This window comes from Geotrypetes seraphini, chromosome 9 (genome assembly GCF_902459505.1).
Source record: "Geotrypetes seraphini chromosome 9, aGeoSer1.1, whole genome shotgun sequence".
In the NCBI taxonomy this organism is placed as follows: domain Eukaryota; kingdom Metazoa; phylum Chordata; class Amphibia; order Gymnophiona; family Dermophiidae; genus Geotrypetes; species Geotrypetes seraphini.
This window is the reverse complement of record NC_047092.1, coordinates 152,053,974-152,071,637: the sequence shown is the minus strand read 5'-3', so window position 1 is coordinate 152,071,637 and position 17,664 is coordinate 152,053,974. Positions and strand designations below refer to the sequence as shown.

The 17,664-nt window shown below is 41.8% G+C and overlaps 1 protein-coding gene across 4 annotated transcripts in view; it reads right to left on the bottom strand.

Annotated features, from left to right (window-relative positions):
- The window catches only part of U2SURP (U2 snRNP associated SURP domain containing), a 221,630-nt gene that overhangs the window by 86,964 nt on the left and 117,002 nt on the right, over positions 1–17,664 (bottom strand). For all 4 annotated transcript variants that reach the window (XM_033957623.1, XM_033957621.1, XM_033957622.1 and 1 more), the window contains 6 exons: positions 8,696–8,800; positions 7,400–7,466; positions 7,157–7,320; positions 4,663–4,825; positions 2,362–2,441; positions 467–554 (listed from right to left, as the gene is read on the bottom strand). In XM_033957623.1, coding sequence (XP_033813514.1) covers positions 467–554; positions 2,362–2,441; positions 4,663–4,825; positions 7,157–7,320; positions 7,400–7,466; positions 8,696–8,800 — 667 coding nt within the window. The remainder of the gene's footprint in view (positions 1–466; positions 555–2,361; positions 2,442–4,662; positions 4,826–7,156; positions 7,321–7,399; positions 7,467–8,695; positions 8,801–17,664) is intronic.

Here is a 17,664-nt window from a genome sequence, read left to right as displayed (position 1 = left end):
CAAGTTACCTATGCGAGATGGTGGAACCAGATTTGTTTGCTCTACAGATATGAGCTTTATATTGCCAAAAAATCCAGCTTTATTTCTTTTAATAAGAATTACAGTCACATGACCTATTACTTATTCTAATTATTTCCAGCAATGTATGCATCTCTTATTTCTGTTCACTGTTATTTGTTTATATTGTATTTTATTGTTAAATTAAATAAACTAAGATTTAAAAAAAACAAAAATAAAACCGTCAGAAGTAATTGCTGCTTTTTATGGGGACAGTTAACTTTTATAGGGGATGGGCAAGGACGGGCAGGATACTAGTGGGGACGGGTGAGATTTCTGTCCCTCTTTAGTTCTGGCCTCAGGGCTATAGGTTGGACAAGCATGTGCTAACCAATCACAGCATCTGTAGCAAAAAAAGAGAATTTGCTCCATTTTATAAATTTTAGTACATAACAGAAAATTCAAATACCTTAAAGTTTTCCGATTGTAAATGTCCTTGTATTGCTCGGTAGGCAGCATTAAGATCAGAGAATATTTGACATAATTTTGTTTCAAAACTGAAATAAAAAGTAGGATTACAATTTAAGCTGTTATTCATGCTTATCATGCCTATGAATTGGAAATATGCAATGGCACATTGTCACTGTTTCAAAAGAAAGACTTAAGTAGTGACAAAGACTTAAGACTTAAGTAGTGACAAAATTCTGTTTTTTGTCTTATATCTTCCTCCAGTTCTAATGAGATCTGGCTTCCTACTGGGGTTGCTGAATGTTGCTTCTGAGATTTCCTCCCCAAGGGTTCTGAATGCTACCTCCACAACATCAGCTACCCCATGGAGGCAAACCCAAATTTCCTACACAGCACTGTTCAAAACTGTATTCATATATAAAATCTTGTAGATGTCAAACATTGGAAGCTTCAGCAAACAGGAAGGTGGTAATTTTATTAAAAAGGTGCCAATGTAGAAAATCCCCCTCCCCCCATTTTATATGTACTTTATAAAGGCAAAGACATCTCAGTGGAGTACAATCTCGACTTACATAATAAAATGGACATAAAATATCAAATACCTCATAATCCTATTGCCTTCACTCTTACAGGATCTTCTTGCTCAAATATTACCCAGTTCATTTCCAACAAGTGCAATTACTTCTCAACCAAATCAGAAATGGATTTTAATCTCCAATCTCAACTCACACTCTCATAAGCTTTTAAAACAAGTAGGTCTTTTTTTTTTTTTTTTAATAAATTAAAGCTCTGGATCTCTCTCAGTCTGAAGAGTAAAGCATTCCAAAATTGTGGTCTTACTATTTTAGAATACTGTTCCTCTATTTTTAGATGTATCAATCAGAATGAGAGGACCTCTAAAAGAGCCTTTTGATCCTATCCCAAGTTTCTGACTGATTGATATATATGGAAACTGGAGGAAATAACGGAAGTGATCTCATTATGGATTTAATCCTGTAAACTATAGGTATCAAATGAGCTGTTTCAAAATAGAAGAAATGTGTGTAAATCAATAACTTCCCATCAGCACTCTTGCCACTGTATTCTGTGCAAACCTGTAGGGCACCTAATAAATTTTTGGCAACCCTATCAAAAGAGCATTACAATAATCAAAACAGGGTATATTATAATACTCTAAATGATTAATCAAAAATTATCCCAATTCAGTAGCTCCTTTAGACATTGCAGAATCCACAACAGAAAACATCTTTAACAATTTTCTGCACTTGAAATTTCACAAATTTTTATAAAAGCTCTTTTCCACATGTAAAACGAGCTTTACATGTAATGCGTTACAAAATTACCTCCCACAGGCCTAATTTAGGGGTCCTTTACTAAGCAGCTACAGAAAGTAGACTGCATTTTACACAGATTTTTCCTGTGTGCTAAAGATATTTTTACTGCAGCAGTAAAAGGGCTGATTCTTCTCCTTTTTTCTTACTATTAATGGCCATGCACTTAATGTTGCCATTAGCATGCAGCCATAAAAAAGTTAGTGCATGTGAACTTACCAACACCTAATTCTGCAGTGATCATTATTGCATGCTAATTGATCAACACAGAAATACCCATTCTCTGCTCAAAACGCCTCCTCCGAGGAAAAATGTAAATCTTTTTTTAGCAGTTTGCATGTGCAAATCTCAAACTTAACACAGGACACCTGAGCGCATCCTATAGTAAACCATTTTAAGCTGTGGTAAGCGAATGTTAGCACTTACTGTAGCTTAGTAAAGTAAATCAGGCTTTTGTTTGGCCCTTTTTCCAAAATTACATTGCTAGATTAGAAAACAGCACTCAAATGCTTATAGATTTGCATTGTATAATTCTGCTAAAGAAATACTTTTTTTAAAAACTTACAATTTTCTGTAATATGAAGCATTGGCAACTTTAGCTGATGAATTATATAACACATCCGACACCAAATACAATCTGGCAATCTACGACAAAAAGCAAAAAGAATGAACACACAGAAAATAAGAATTGCCATACTGGGTCAAACCAAAGGTCACCTAGCCCAGTATCCTGCTTCCAAGCCACATCACAAATACATGGCAGAATGCTAAAAAGTAGCAGATGCCATGCTACTGATTTCAAGAATAAGCAGTGGCTTTCTCAGCAGCTGCCTAACAGTTTATGGACTTTACTCCCAGGAATTTATCCAAATTTTTTCTAAACCCAGCTATGCTCACTGCTTCTACCACATCCTTAGCAGTAGTGTCGCCCCCCCCCCCCCCCCCCCCAGTTTTTATAATTTTTAAAGAATAAAAAACTGATTTGCTTTTATTTATTCCATTCCACCAGTGGCATAGCCAGACGACCGATTTAGGGTGGGCCTGAAGAATCATCTCTTCTTCACCTCCTCCCCCCAAGTGCTTCCCTTCCCTGCCCTCAAATCAAAATACCTGAGCTGGCAGGGACACACAAGCCCCGCCAGCCAAAAACCTTCTCCTAGCAGAAAGCACATTTATATCCTGTGCCAGCAGCAGCATTGTTCCAGAGTTGCTGACAAGGCCAGCCTCCAAGCATGTGTGCAAACTGAGCATGACAGGGAGGACAGCAGCAGCTTGGGAACATTGCAGCTAAATGAACAGGGTGTAAGTGATCTTTCTGCCAGAGGTGGTCTTCGGCTGGCAGGATCTGTGGATCCCAGCCAGCCTCGCCAATGGAAAACTGATTGAGGGTGAGGGTGAGCCTGAGTCTAAAGTGGGTGGGCCCAGGCCCACACTGCTGCACTCTGCTTTAAGATTTTGTAAAACCTCATCATATTCCTTCACCCCCCCCTCCCCCAGCCATCTCTTTTCCAAGCTGCGCCAATTTACAGCAGTTTGATCATTCTGTACAATTTCTTGTCACTGCTTTATAAAAGCGCAAACATTCCTGCTGCAGAACAAACTGTATAGCATATTCTGTGAAAATGTCATTTGGTTTCTCATTCACTTCTACACACCGTTCACACTTCTATTCATCTACAAGTGCCTCTATGCTACTGCTCTTTAAGTTTCAAATTTTATTTAAAATTTGATACACACGCTTATCAAATATTTCTAATCGAATTACAATACAATACTAGACTGGTACAAGCTGGGAAGGGGGAAGAATTACAATGGTTATAGCGTAAGAGAAACATATAAGGTTAGAACAACTGTTCTCTCCCAAGTTTATTAAAATTTGATATACCGCTGAAAAACTGTCAAAGCAGTGAACATTATATGTATAAAAGTTGGGAAAATATAATTAATAATTTAGACAAAGACAAGACAAACAGACAAAGGAATGAGGTAGAACTACAATCATTTATAGACTAGAGGAAAAAAAGGGATAACAATGGGGGAGGGAAGCTATGCTCTTCCTTATTTATTTTTGATAGTAATCAGTGGTCTAGGACGGAAAGGAAATCATATGCACCTCCTCACTTTTCCTTGCAACCCAGTGTGTAGCATGCTCTTACTGGCCCTTTTTCTTCTATTGCCAACTCTCCACTGCTGCTCTCTATGTCTAGAATAAACTTCCTGAGATGGCATGTTACCCTCCTCTCTCTCTGGCCAAATTCAACATTTAATTTACCATATGTCTGTCCACATAGGCTCAAAACAGCATACAAACACCAAAATCCTACATAAACCTACCCTTCCCCCCGAGGTGGCTTTCTCACCTTAAACCCTAGCCCTTCATAATTACATTCTTGTTGATGCTAATCATATTTTCTATAACTTCCAGAAGTTTCTCTCTGTGTCTTACAACTAGACTGTAAGAGATAGCTGCTGCTCCGTGGAGCTTCTGCATGCATCTGGTATTCTAGTAGCAGTATAAAACTATTCAACATTTTGTAATTTGTACTTATGAAATTGTATTTACATTTGTTGTAAGCCTCTCTATAAGCCCTGTAGGACTAAAACAATAGGATGGTTTTATCAGTTTTTCCATGATAAACAAGATTATTGCAGGAACATATTATGAACCCTTCTGCCTTAAAGACAGAATTGGAGTAAAAATAAATAACTGTTTAAAGCAAGTTTTATTTCACTATCCACCCCCCCCCCCCACACACACACACACAGCCCTTTTAACACCAGCATTAGTTTGGTCCTATAACCATTTCTGTTTAACACCACTAGATTTATGAGTAAATATAGACAGCTTCAATACATTATTCTGTACCTTTTTTGGAAGTGGAGTCTTAAGAATTGATAAAGACTCAGTAACACAATCTACAATTTCTTCAGCAGCCTCAGCATGGTTAAGACAGAAAACCATAGCATCACCAACATCATTCTTCCGAGGCGTTAACCCTCGTAGGATTTCTTCCAACTTGTCCCTTTGTCTATAATTTCAAAAAAGTATGTTCAGGTTTTTTAAAAAACCACAAGGAGAATAAAAATACATATATATATATATATATATATATATATATACATACATACATATACATACACACACACATACATACACACATATATACATATATATATATATATAAAAACATATTTATATGAAGTACATGCATAAAGCCAAATCCCACTCCTGGAAAACACTTTTCCTCAAGTTGGATAAGCATAGACAGCCTTGTATGTATACAAGTTTAAGCTTCCATTCATATCCTCTAGGCCAGGGGTGCCTAATATGTCAATCGCGATCGACCGGTAGATCACGAAGGCAATGCAAGTCAATTGCGGAGCCCATCCCAGGCTCCATGATTGACTCGCATTGCCTTTGCGATCTACCGGGCAGATTAGCCTTCCTCTCCCCAACATCAATTCAGCCATCGGAAAGGAAGTTCCGGGCCAGCCAATCGCTGCCTGGCTGGCCCGGAACTTCCTCTCCAACATCAGAATTGACGTCGGGGAGGGGAATTCTGGTCAGCCCAACACTTCTGCAGGGAGAGCTTGGGGCAGCGGTGGCTTGGGGGCCTGTTCCCCGATGGCGGCAGCAGTGGTTTGGGGGAGGGCAGGGAGAGAGAAAGAAAGGGGCAGGCAGAGAGACAGAAAGAAAGAAGGAGGTGGGGGCAGGGAGAGAAGGAGGTCTGGAGGAGAGGAAGCATACAGTAGGCTGAAAGAAGGGAAAAAATATTGGATGCACAGTCAGAAGAAAGTGCAACCAGAGACTCATGAAATCACCAGACAACAAAGGTAGGAAAATGATTTTATTTTCAATTTAGTGATCAAAATGTGTCCGTTTTGAGAATTTATATCTACTGTCTATATTATGCACTATGGCCCCCTTTTACTAAACCGTAATAGCATTTTGTAGCACTGGGAGCCTATGAGCGTCGAGAGCAGTGCAGGGCATTCAGCGCAGCTCCCTGCGCTAAAAACTGCTATTGTGGTTTAGTAAAAAGGGAGGGGGTATATTTGTCTATTTTTGTATGGTTGTTACTGAGGTGACATTGCATAGAGTCATCTGCCTTGACCTCTTTGAAAAAAACCCGGAATGTAAATGATAATTAACTTTTTCACTGCATACAGTGTGCTTTATGTTTTTTAAAAATTTTATTGTTGTTAGATCATTTTGACTTGGTCATTTTAAAAGTAGCTCGCAAGCCCAAAAAGTGTGGGCACCCCTGCTCTAGGCAATTTTATAAAAAGGTCATTTCTGCATGTGACATGTTTTACCCATGGAAATTCATTTTAAATTATCCCCATGACCAACAAGGACTCGAAAATTTGTTCAGAAGTTATAGGTTTGGGATGAAATATATTTCTGCCTTCCCCTCATATCCAAATAATTGATAATTTGGGTGAAGCTTTGGATTCAGTTCACACCTTTTCTTAGTAGTTCAAGGCAAATTCATTCAGGTGTAGTAGGTAATTCTTCTGTCACCAAACAGCTTACAAGCTAAGTTTGAACCCAAAGCAATGAGGATTAAGTGAACTTGCCCATGTTCACAAGAAGCAGTAGAGGGATAGCAAGTGTATGCCTTCTTGGTGCATGCACAACCCCCTCCCCACCCCAATGCAGCCCTCTTACATCCTCATCTTCTTCGATTCCTCAACCCCAAAGAAGACCACTATCTCCTGCTCCCTCCTACTTCCTTCCGTCATCTATTATTTCCATTATGCAGGCCTTGAAATCTCTCTCCTCCCCTCTTCATGACCCTGAAAACCAGACCTGAAGATGGTTTTTGCCATTATCCTTTGCTTCCTCACCCATCAAATAGGAAAATGCACGAATGCTAAGGTTATTTTAAAACCCGTTAACATGCAAGTATCTTTCTACCTCAATGAAGTCAAGAGAGAAGGGATATGATAGAGATGTTTAAATATCTCCATTGCATTAATGTACAGGTGAGTGTTTTTCAAATGAAGGAAAAATTCAGAATGAGAGGACATAGGATGAAGTTAAGAAGTAAAAGGCTTAGGTTAGCTAAGGAAATTCATTTTTACAGAATGCATAGAATAGTCTCTTTGCAGAGGTGGAGACAAAGACTGCATCTGAATTCAAGGATAGGCAGTGGCACGTGGGATCTCTGAGGGAGAGGAGGAGATGGTGGGTGTTGTGGATAGGCAAACTGGATGGGCCATTTGGCCTTTACCTGCCATCATATTTATATGTTTTTAAATCATGCTCGTGGTAAATACAAAACTATAAAAACATTTATATCAGGAACTACTGCTTAAATCACAAAATTTTTTTGCATCTGTATTAGTTCCCTTACTCTTCTTTAAGTGTTCCCTTCTTGATTGGCTCTTCTACAAATGACTCCACCTCTTGCTCCTCTGACATTCCATGTAGATATGGATTTAATGGTGGCGGCCTCCATAATGATCCATTTTTGAACATTCGATAATCATCCGTCCGCCACTTAGTTGGTGAGTCTCCCTAAAGAAAAAAGTTTTCTAAGATGTAAAGTCTGAACATTAGCATAAAAGATTAGAATTTAATTTTAATGTTTACTTGCCTGTAAAATGGAATAAAGCTTCCATCTGTAATACACATGGGCTGGAGTTTGATTTTCAAACAAGAATCTGGAAAAAGAAATATTTATACATATAAAATCAGCTTCAATTAGTAATTCAAATGAATTACTAATTTCTCCCATCTTTCTGGTTTTCTTTCCTCGGCTTGAAAAGTTGTTCTAAAACAGTCACATCAGATTCTAAAGTAGGAAGACTCGGAAGCAATGTAAGTAAATTTTTTCATAGAAAGGATGATGGATATTTGGAATGCCCTCCTGAATAAAGTGATAGAAGCTAAAACAATAAGACTTTTTAAAGATATGAAATAAGAACACAACAGAGCTGCCAAGTTACTCATTCAAGGAGGGAGGCTTTTTGACCATTCCTGGTTTTAAACTTAGATCCCAAACAGTGTAATATTTGTAGACCATGATTGAAATCAGTGCTGCAGCTCCCATAAAACACCAGGATAAGGTTGGCTGAAATCCAGGACCAGCCAAAATATCTCTCACTTGGAAAGGGTAATTTGGCAGCTCTGAAAAGAGGGTCTTGGGTCTTCATTGCAACAAAGTAGAGACAGCAGAAGCAAAACCTACTAGTCCAAGTTTAAAGTACCACACTCAAATGATTAAACAAGAGTTGAGTTGCCAAAATGAATGCCAAAGTGGTTGATATTAAATATCAGAAGCTTTAATGAAAATACAGGCAATGTACTCCTTGAATAGCAGCCTGACTGAGGCAGGGTACCATCTGGAAAGGCCAGATATTACTACAGCTTCACTGGTGTTGGTGGCTGTTTTGAATGATTACAGGACTAATGTCTCCAAACGAGTTAGTTTTACACGTGTCTCTTACGCCAGAGTATGTGAAGTATGATTTTATTCTCTACTGAGGCAATAGTTGTCTTTGGGATGGGTACTCTAAATAGCACATTTTGACTGCTTGGATTTTTACATCATAATTTTCAAAATGTTAAAAAGAGGAAACAAACATTACCATGATCAGTTACTAGCTGGGTAAATTGGGGCTTAAAAAATTAAAATCGATCAAGGTGAAATTAAAACAGTGAAAAAAATGATTTGAACCGACACCAATCCTTCAAACCCACAGCTCAATATTCTAAAAATGTCTTCTCTCATATATTCAAAGAACTTCTTTATTGGATTTTGTATTATGCCATTTTATCTATTTTATTATAAATGCTTTTTGATTCGTTTTAATCCACCTTGGATAAAGGTGGGATAGAAATAAATGAATGAATATTGAAGTATTTTAATATCAATGCAACAAAAATATACCTGAACATTGGATTGTTGATTTCTCGATTCATGATCATGGCTTCAAACATGGGTCCTTCACGCACCACAAATTCGATCATTCGATGGATCAGAGCGAGTAAATTCCTACAACAACAACACAGTTAAAGAAAAATGGATTCAGACCTATCACTATATAAAACTACACTGCACCTAAGGTACTATGCCCTGTACAAGGAATGATTACTTGCTGCACTGCTATAAAATCAACATAACCTGATATGGGTGGAATGTCTTCATTGCAAGAAAAGTAACTGCTGCTACCAAACTCAGAGAGACTGTCCTCTCTCTATTTTGAGCTCATTTTTTTAGTAGCATTATTATAGAACACAGTAACACTATGGTCTCTACACAACACTAAGGCAACTGAAGCGTTGAAAGTTAGCTGAGTCAATTAAAACCAGACTAGTACTAAACTAAATTTATTTATTGCAAAAGGTAAAAAAAAAAAAAAAAAAAAAAGGTGCATTAGGGCCTACTTAACACAAATACTGTTTTTCACCATGTACAAAGCAGTACTATATTATTGGTTAATTAAATAGCTGAAGTTCAATTCAGGTATCACAACATAAAAAAATAACTGGTGGAAAAACCTTAATAGGTCCTTAGCTGTATGGCCCATAATTCAAAATTATACATTAATAGCTCATAGGTAAATTAATATATTTCAAAATTTTGTTTCAATATGTCAGATATTTTGATGTAACTTTTGAAACTTAGCTAGAGACCCAGAAAAATCTGTCCCTACACATTTAAAACTTGAGACAAAAGTTTCAAGGCATTTTTGTTATTTCATATGTATCATCTAAAATTCAATTTTTTTTCTAACAAACCATAGGTATCTATAATACTCAACAATGAAAAACTAAGCAAACAAAGCATACAGATTCTACAAGGCTGTAAAAGTCAACTAGCTATAAAAGCCAACAATTCTAACATACACAAATTCCAGCAGTCAGGTTTTTGCCATTTACAATCACTATTTTGAATTCTATTCTTTCAAACGGTGCCAAAACTACTGTACCATTACAACAGCTAGCTACATTTCGTATATCAAATTAAGCCAACATATTAATTATTGTTGGTTTCGAGAACTTAATCTAAATAAATACAGCTTATAGCCACTATCTCTTCACTGAATAAAAACAGTGTAGTACAAATGGATGATAGTTTAAAGTGCATTAGTTTAAAAATGTCTATTGCCTTAATCTGGCCAGCAAAACAAAATGTCTTTTAATCACAATAAAAACCATATTTATTGGAGCCGATCGTACCAATGTCTGGTCAAAAACTGTATACTTTCCCAATTCATCCCTTGATGTTTTCCTGGTCCCCCGCTGCCGCAGACAGTTCAGCTGGTGTTGCTCACCAAGGCCAATGTCAAAGGTCATAGTGAATTTGGTGGTTGCTTGTATTCATTTCCTTTTCAACCAGTGTCGTGTTTAGGTCTTTGGGAAAAGGCTGTAGCTTCATTGAGCAATAGTTCGCCTAAAACAACTCAAGCTACCTAATATAGTGAAAATTGTCTTCACACTTTTCTACATTTCCTGTTCTATTGTGATCATAACTACCATTACCATAAAATAGTACAAGAGCATAAAGCTGTAATTTTAAGATCTTGAGTCATTATGATAAGTGTCACATGTAGAAGTCAGAAAAGAAAAAGGAGAAATTAGATCTTACCTGCTAATTTTCATTTTTTTTTTTAGTCCCTCCAGACTGGCACAGATGGATGGGTTTACGCTCCACTGCCAGCAGGTGGAGACTGAAAACAAAACTGAATTGCAGTAGTATAAGAGGGCTGTGCAATCCACTCTAGGATCAGTCTACAAATAACTAAACAGGAATACAATTAACCTAATAACTTGTCAACTTATCTTATTGTTTTGAAATATCAATTGATGGAGAAGAAACACTGTCCTTTACAGCTCAACAGCTAAACCAGACAACTGAAGCTGCTGCTCCACATGGAACACCAACATGGAAAAAACACTCCCCATTAATCCAAAAATAAAATATGACTTAGCATAACCTAGAAAAATGACTCTTAGCAGTACCGAGAAAGAATACAGGGTGGGTTCTGTGCCAGCCTGGAGTGACTAAAAAAAAAGAAGAAAATTAGTAGGTAAAATCTAATTTCGCCTTCTTTAGTGTCCCTCCAGACCGGCACAGATGGATGGGACTTATCAAAGCACAGGTGGGATCACGGGTGGGATCCCCAAAGGTCCGCAACAAGAACTCGCTAGTCAAAAACAGCATCCCAACGCGCCTGAATGTCAACCCAGCAGCGACGCACAAAGGAACATAAGCACAGCCAAACTGCAGACTTACAGATGTCTACTGGGGACACCAGAGAACTCTCTGCCCAGGAAGCCACTTGACCTCGCGTGGAATGATCTTTAAGAAACTCAGGTACCAATTTCTTCTGAATAAGATACACCATAGCAATAGCTTCCGTGATCTAGCATGCAAGCGACGCTTTAGAAGCACCTTCCCCCTTACGTCTGACCTCAAACAAGACATTACCCTCAAATAAGATAAAAAGCTGATACGACTGCCGGAACTCAGTTCTTTTCATGTAAGAACGGAGAACTCTGCGGACATCCAACTTGTGCAACTGCTTCTTCTCCAAAAAACCCACCCGACTACCCAAGACAGGGAGAGAAACTATCTGGATCACATCAAACAGGAAAAGAACTTTAGGAAGAAAGGAAGGAATAGGCCGCATAACTACATACTCCTTAGAAAATTCCCAAGAAGGGAGTTCAACAGGAAAAGGCTTGCAACTCCAACACGTGCCATGCTGAAGTAATGGATACAAGAAACACCGCCATCAAAAGTAAGGTCTTTCATCGTGCAGGAACTCATGGGCTCAAACTGAGGACAAATCAACACCAACAGGATCAGATTGAAATCCCAGGCTGGAACCGATGGGTGAACCAGCGGCTGCACCAACTTCGCCATTCTCAAGAAACGGATCACATTAGGATGAGAAGAAACCGCCATCCTTGCAATAGACCTCGAAAGGATGCCAAGGCTGTGACCTGAACCCACAAAGAGGACCAGGCAAGGCCTTGCTCAAGTCCATCCTGCAAGAAATCTAAGATGCGAGGCAAGGATTCACGAAGGGGAACCACTGCCCGAGTGGAACACCACTCCTCAGAAAGACGTCAGAAGTCGAGAACCTCCGAGATCCCAAAAGGGTAGAAACCACCTTGTCTGAATATCCTTTCTTGCTTTGGCGCTCCTGTTCAAGAACCAAACTGTAAGACAAGAGAGACTTGGAACAAACATGGGAATGTGGCCCTGAGTAAGAAGGTTGTCCAGAGGAAGGGGTTCTGCAACCAGAAGATGAACCACATCCCTGTACCATGGCCACTTCAGTCAATCCAGAGCTACCAGAATCACATGACCTGTGTGACATGCAATGCAAATAACTCTTCTCACCAGAGGCCACAGAGGAAAAGCATTCAGCAGACCGTCCATCAGCCAACACTGCACCAGGGCATCCAGCCCATTGCCCTGGCAATCCCTGTGTCGACTGAAGAACCTGTGTGCCTCAGAGTTGAACTGCTTGGCCTTGAGGTCCATCATCAGCCAAGCCCACAACCAAACTATCAGGTCGAAAGTCTTCAGCCACAGAAACCACTTGCAGGGATGCAGCACATGGCCACTGAGGAAATCCGCTTGGATACTGTCCACATCCATTATATGGGACACCAAGATGTCAAGCAGAATGTGTTGCCAACCACTCCATGAGCAGCGCTGTCTCCTGTGCCACCAGGCGACTCTTGATTCCTCCCTGTCATCTGACGTAGGTCACTGCCGTGGCATTGTCGAAGAGGGCCTGGACCACCTTGCCCGCCAGAAGGGACAGGAAACGCCAAATGGCTCTGGTCTCCAGAAAGTTGATCAGCCAAGAGACCTCCTCTGGAGACCAGCTGCCCAGGGTCGACTAAACGAGACACTGGGCTCCCCAGCTGAAGATACTGTCATCCATGAGAAGAACTTTTCACTGAGGCTGATCCAAGATTCCCCCCCTGGACCAGATTGTGAAACTGAAGTCACCAACGCTGACTGTGATGAGCTAACCAGCGAAGAGGAACCAACGTGTCTAAATCGAGAGATTGTGGAGACCACTTCTGAAGAAAAGCATACTGAAGGGGATGCACGTGGGCGCACCCACTGAACTATCTCCATCGAGGCCACCATAAAACCCAAGAAGTGAAGGAATTCCTAAGCCTGGGGGCAATGAGAGACCATGAGAGAGCAGATCTGCGATTGCAACTTCTGCACCCATGCCTCAGGAAGGAACACCCTTCCAAGACCTAGATACTCCAAGTGCTGCAATGGAGTCAACCAATTCTCGATTAAGTTGACCACCCAGCACAATGATTGCAACTCCACTACACGGACAGTAACTCATGTGCTCTCTCCTGAACGGACTTTGCACAAATCAACTAGTCATCCAGATACTGATGAACCAAAATGTCCTCTGTGTAAGGCCACTGCCACTACCATCATGATCTTGGAGAAGATACGTGGTGTCATGGCAAGGCCAAACAGAAGCGCACAGAACTGACAATGCTTTCCTAAAATCGCAAAGCAAAGGAACCGCTGGTGAGTCTCCTGAATCGGGATGTGAAGGTATGCCTCCGTCAGATCGAGAGAAGTGAGAAACTCTCCAGTTGAACTGCTAGGATTACAGATCTTAAGAGTCTCCAAATGAAAAGGAGGAAACCTGTAATGCCCACTTCACCCCTTTGAGATCCAAAATGAGACCCCTCCTTCTTGGGAACCATAAAGTAAATCGAGTACCACCCAGTGCAGATCTCCTGGGGAGGGGAGTGGGGAGGGGGCACCGGAACCAAAACCTTGAGATCTACCAACTTCTGGAGAGTGTGGCGAAATGTACATTTCTTCCAGATTGAACAACAAGGGGAGGAGAGAAAAAGATCCAGCAGGGGCTGGTCAAATTCGAGAGCATACCCATCACGGATCACCTCCAGAACCCACTGATCTGCTATAATCTTGGTTCACCCCTGGTAAAAGTCCTGCAACCTGGCCCCTACCGGAACCAGAGAAGGACCTGAACACCATCATTGCACAAGTCGAACAGAGGAAGAGAAACCGGAAGAGTCACTGCACCGCGGCGCACACCCCAAAAGGAAAGCATCCGCTGAAAAAAAACCAACCACTGGAGGAGGAAAATGCAGAAGACTCTCTGCCCAGGCAATATCAGCGGAACCCACGAAGGCAACTTCAGCCTAAACCTCCTCTACCAGACTGCCAAGGTCTGTTGTCTGGTAACCGAGGGACCTTAAAGTCTCCTAAGCTCTGGATCAGCTTCTCCAATTCCTCTCTATAAAGAAAGACCCCCCCCCCTTTAATGGGCACACAACTAAGTTTAGATTTCAAGGCCAAGTCCACCGACTAGCCACGGATCCACAAGGTTCATCTAGTAGCCATTCCTAAGGTCATAGACTTAGCTGAAGCTCTCAGCAAATTGTACATTGCATCTGAAAGAAAAGAAGATGATCCTAACTCAATCTTCACCACTTCCTGATCTACTAATGACCAATCTATCATCGGACTCCCTGTCCAGCACATGTTCTACCTAACGGAAACATGCCCTGGCCATCAGCCCGCAACAAATCATTTGGATCACCAAGGTCATCACATCAAAACTCTGCTTAAGAAGAGATTCTATCTGCTGGTCCTGGGGGACCCTCAGAGCCAGCCCCTCCTCCCCCTCCCCCAGATATCCTAGTGCACGAGAAAAGAAGGCGAACCTACACAAATCCCCCAAAGGGGATCAACCACCCAGAGACTCCTTGAAATCTTCCTCAAAATTCAGAACCAAGGAAACCTGTAGAATGAACTCCTGCAACTCTTCCCATTGAAAAATATGCACCACTAAAGTGTCCTCCCCTGCAGGCAACTCCAAAATCTAGCCTCCTGCCTCATCCGTCCACCTGAGGGTCCTGCAGGTCACCTGTAGTGCTGCCCGATTCAGGGGGGAAAAAAATTTGATTTGATTCGATTCGATTCAGCCTACTGAATTGGTTTTTCGATTCGATTTTCCTGTCCAATTGGGTGTTTTTTAAAAACATCCTGGTGGGTTTATTTTATAGCCTCTTCACCCTCTTTGCCTTCTCCTAACCACACTGGCGCTGTGGTGTAAACAAAATAAACAAACAAAAAAGCACAGTTACTTACCGTAACAGGTGTTATCCAGGGACAGCAGGCAGATATTCTTGACTGATGGGTGACGGCACCGACGGAGCCCCGGTACGGACAATTTTAGAGTGATCTCACTCTAAGAACTTTTAGAAAGTTCTAGCTCGGCCGCACCGCGCACGCGCGAGTGCCTTCCCGCCCGACAGAGGCGCGCGGTCCCTCAGTTAGTATAAGCCAGCTAAGAAGCCAACCCGGGGAGGTGGGTGGGACGCAAGAATATCTGCCTGCTGTCCCTGGATAACACCTGTTACGGTAAGTAACTGTGCTTTATCCCAGGACAAGCAGGCAGCTATTCTTGACTGATGGGTGACCTCCAAGCTAACAAAAAGAGGGATGGAGGGAAGGTTGGCCATTAAGAAAACAAATTTTGCAAAACAGATTGGCCGAAGTGACCATCCCTTCTGGAGAATGTATCCAGACAATAATGAGATGTAAAAGTGTGAACTGAGGACCAAGTAGCAGCCTTGCAGATTTCCTCAATAGGAGTGGAACGGAGGAAAGCTACAGATGCTGCCATTGCTCTGACTTTATGGGCCGTGACAGAACCTTCCAGTGTCAGTCCCGTCTGAGCATAACAGAATGAAATGCACGCTGCAAGCCAATTAGACAACGTACGTTTAGAAACAGGACGTCCCAATTTATTCGGATCAAAGGACAGAAAGAGTTGGGGAACTGATCTGTGGGGTTTCGTACGCTCCAGATAGTAAGCAAGAGCCCTTTTACAATCCAAAGTATGCAGAGCTTGTTCCCCAGAATGAGAATGAGGTTTTGGAAAGAAAACAGGTAAAACAATGGATTGGTTGAGATGAAATTCAGAAACAACCTTGGGGAGAAACTTTGGATGTGTACGCAGAACCACCTTGTCACGGTGAAAAACCGTAAAAGGTGGATCTGCAACCAGTGCATGAAGCTCACTGACCCTCCTGGCAGAGGTAATGGCAATAAGAAAAAGTACCTTCCAAGTGAGAAATTTGAAAGGAGAGGTAGCTAAAGGTTCAAATGGAGGTTTCATTAAAGCGGAAAGAACCACATTGAGATCCCAGATAACCGGAGGGGCTTTAAGAGGTGGTTTCACATTGAAAAGCCCACGCATGAACCTGGATACCAGGGGATGAGCTGAAAGAAGTTTTCCATGGACTGGCTCATGAAAAGCTGCAATGGCACTGAGGTGGACCCTGATGGAAGAGGACTTCAGGCCAGAATCAGACAAAGAAAGAAGATAATCCAACAACGTCTCCACCGCTAGGGAAGTGGGATCAAGATGATGAAGAAGACACCAGGAAGAAAACCTCGTCCACTTTTGATGGTAACATTGTAGAGTGGCTGGTTTCCTGGAGGCATCCAGAATGGAACGAACGGGCTGAGACAAAAGAGTATCAGTCGAGTTCAGCCCGAGAGATACCAAGCCATCAGGTGTAGAGACTGGAGGTTGGGATGCAGAAGGGTTCCCTGCTGTTGCGTAAGCAGAGAAGGAAACAGAGGAAGAGGAAAAGGTTCCCTGGAACTGAGTTGAAGTAGAAGGGAGAACCAATGTTGCCTGGGCCACCTCGGAGCAATCAGAATCATGGTGGCTCGTTCCCTCTTGAGCTTGAACAAGGTTCTCAACATGAGAGGTAGAGGAGGGAAGGCGTACAGGAACAGATTCGACCAGTCGAGGAGAAAAGCATCTGCTGTGAGACGGAGTGGAGAGTAAAGTCTTGAGCAGAAACGGGGCAGCTGGTGATTGTGAGGAGCTGCAAAGAGGTCTATCTGAGGAGTGCCCCATTGAGTGAAGATAGACTGTAGAGTTACAGGGTCGAGTGTCCACTCGTGAGGCTGGAGAAATCTGCTGAGTTTGTCCGCTAATGAATTCTGTTTCCCCTGAATGTAAATAGCTTTCAGGAAAAGATGATGATCTATGGCCCAATTCCAGATCTTCTGGGCTTCCTGGCATAAAAGGCGAGAGCCTGTCCCACCCTGTTTGTTGATGTAGTACATCGCAACCTGATTGTCTGTGCACAACAGAAGGACCTGAGGAAAGAGAAGGTGTTGAAAGGCCTTGAGGGCGTAAAACATCGCTCTGAGTTCCAGGAAATTGATTTGATGCTTCTTTTCCTGGGCTGACCAAAGACCCTGAGTCTGGAACTCGTTCAAGTGAGCTCCCCATGCGTACAGAGAGGCGTCGGTGGTGATGACTAGTTGATGAGGAGGCTGATGAAACAGAAGACCTCTGGATAGATTTGAGGATACCAACCACCATTGCAGAGACTGACGAAGAGATGATGTCACAGATATGTGTCGTGAGCAAGAGTCCGACGCTTGGGACCACTGGGTCGCAAGGGTCCATTGAGGAGTGCGCAGGTGAAGACGGGCATGAGGTGTGACATGAACTGTGGATGCCATGTGTCCCAAGAGCACCATCATTTGCCTTGCTGAGATGGACGGCAGAGGAAGTACCTGGTGACATAGAGACTGAAGGGTCTGAAGTCGATTGGATGGCAGGAAAGCTCTCATGAGGAGTGTATCTAGGATCGCTCCAATGAATTGAAGTCTCTGAGTGGGAATGATATGAGATTTGGGTAGATTGATCTCGAATCCCAGAAGTTGCAGAAACTGGATGGTTTGGTTGGTGGCCAGAAGGACCGCTTGGGCAGAAGTGTCTTTGATCAACCAATCGTCCAGGTAAGGAAATACTTGCAGGTGGTGAGAGCGCAGAAAAGCCGCCACCACAA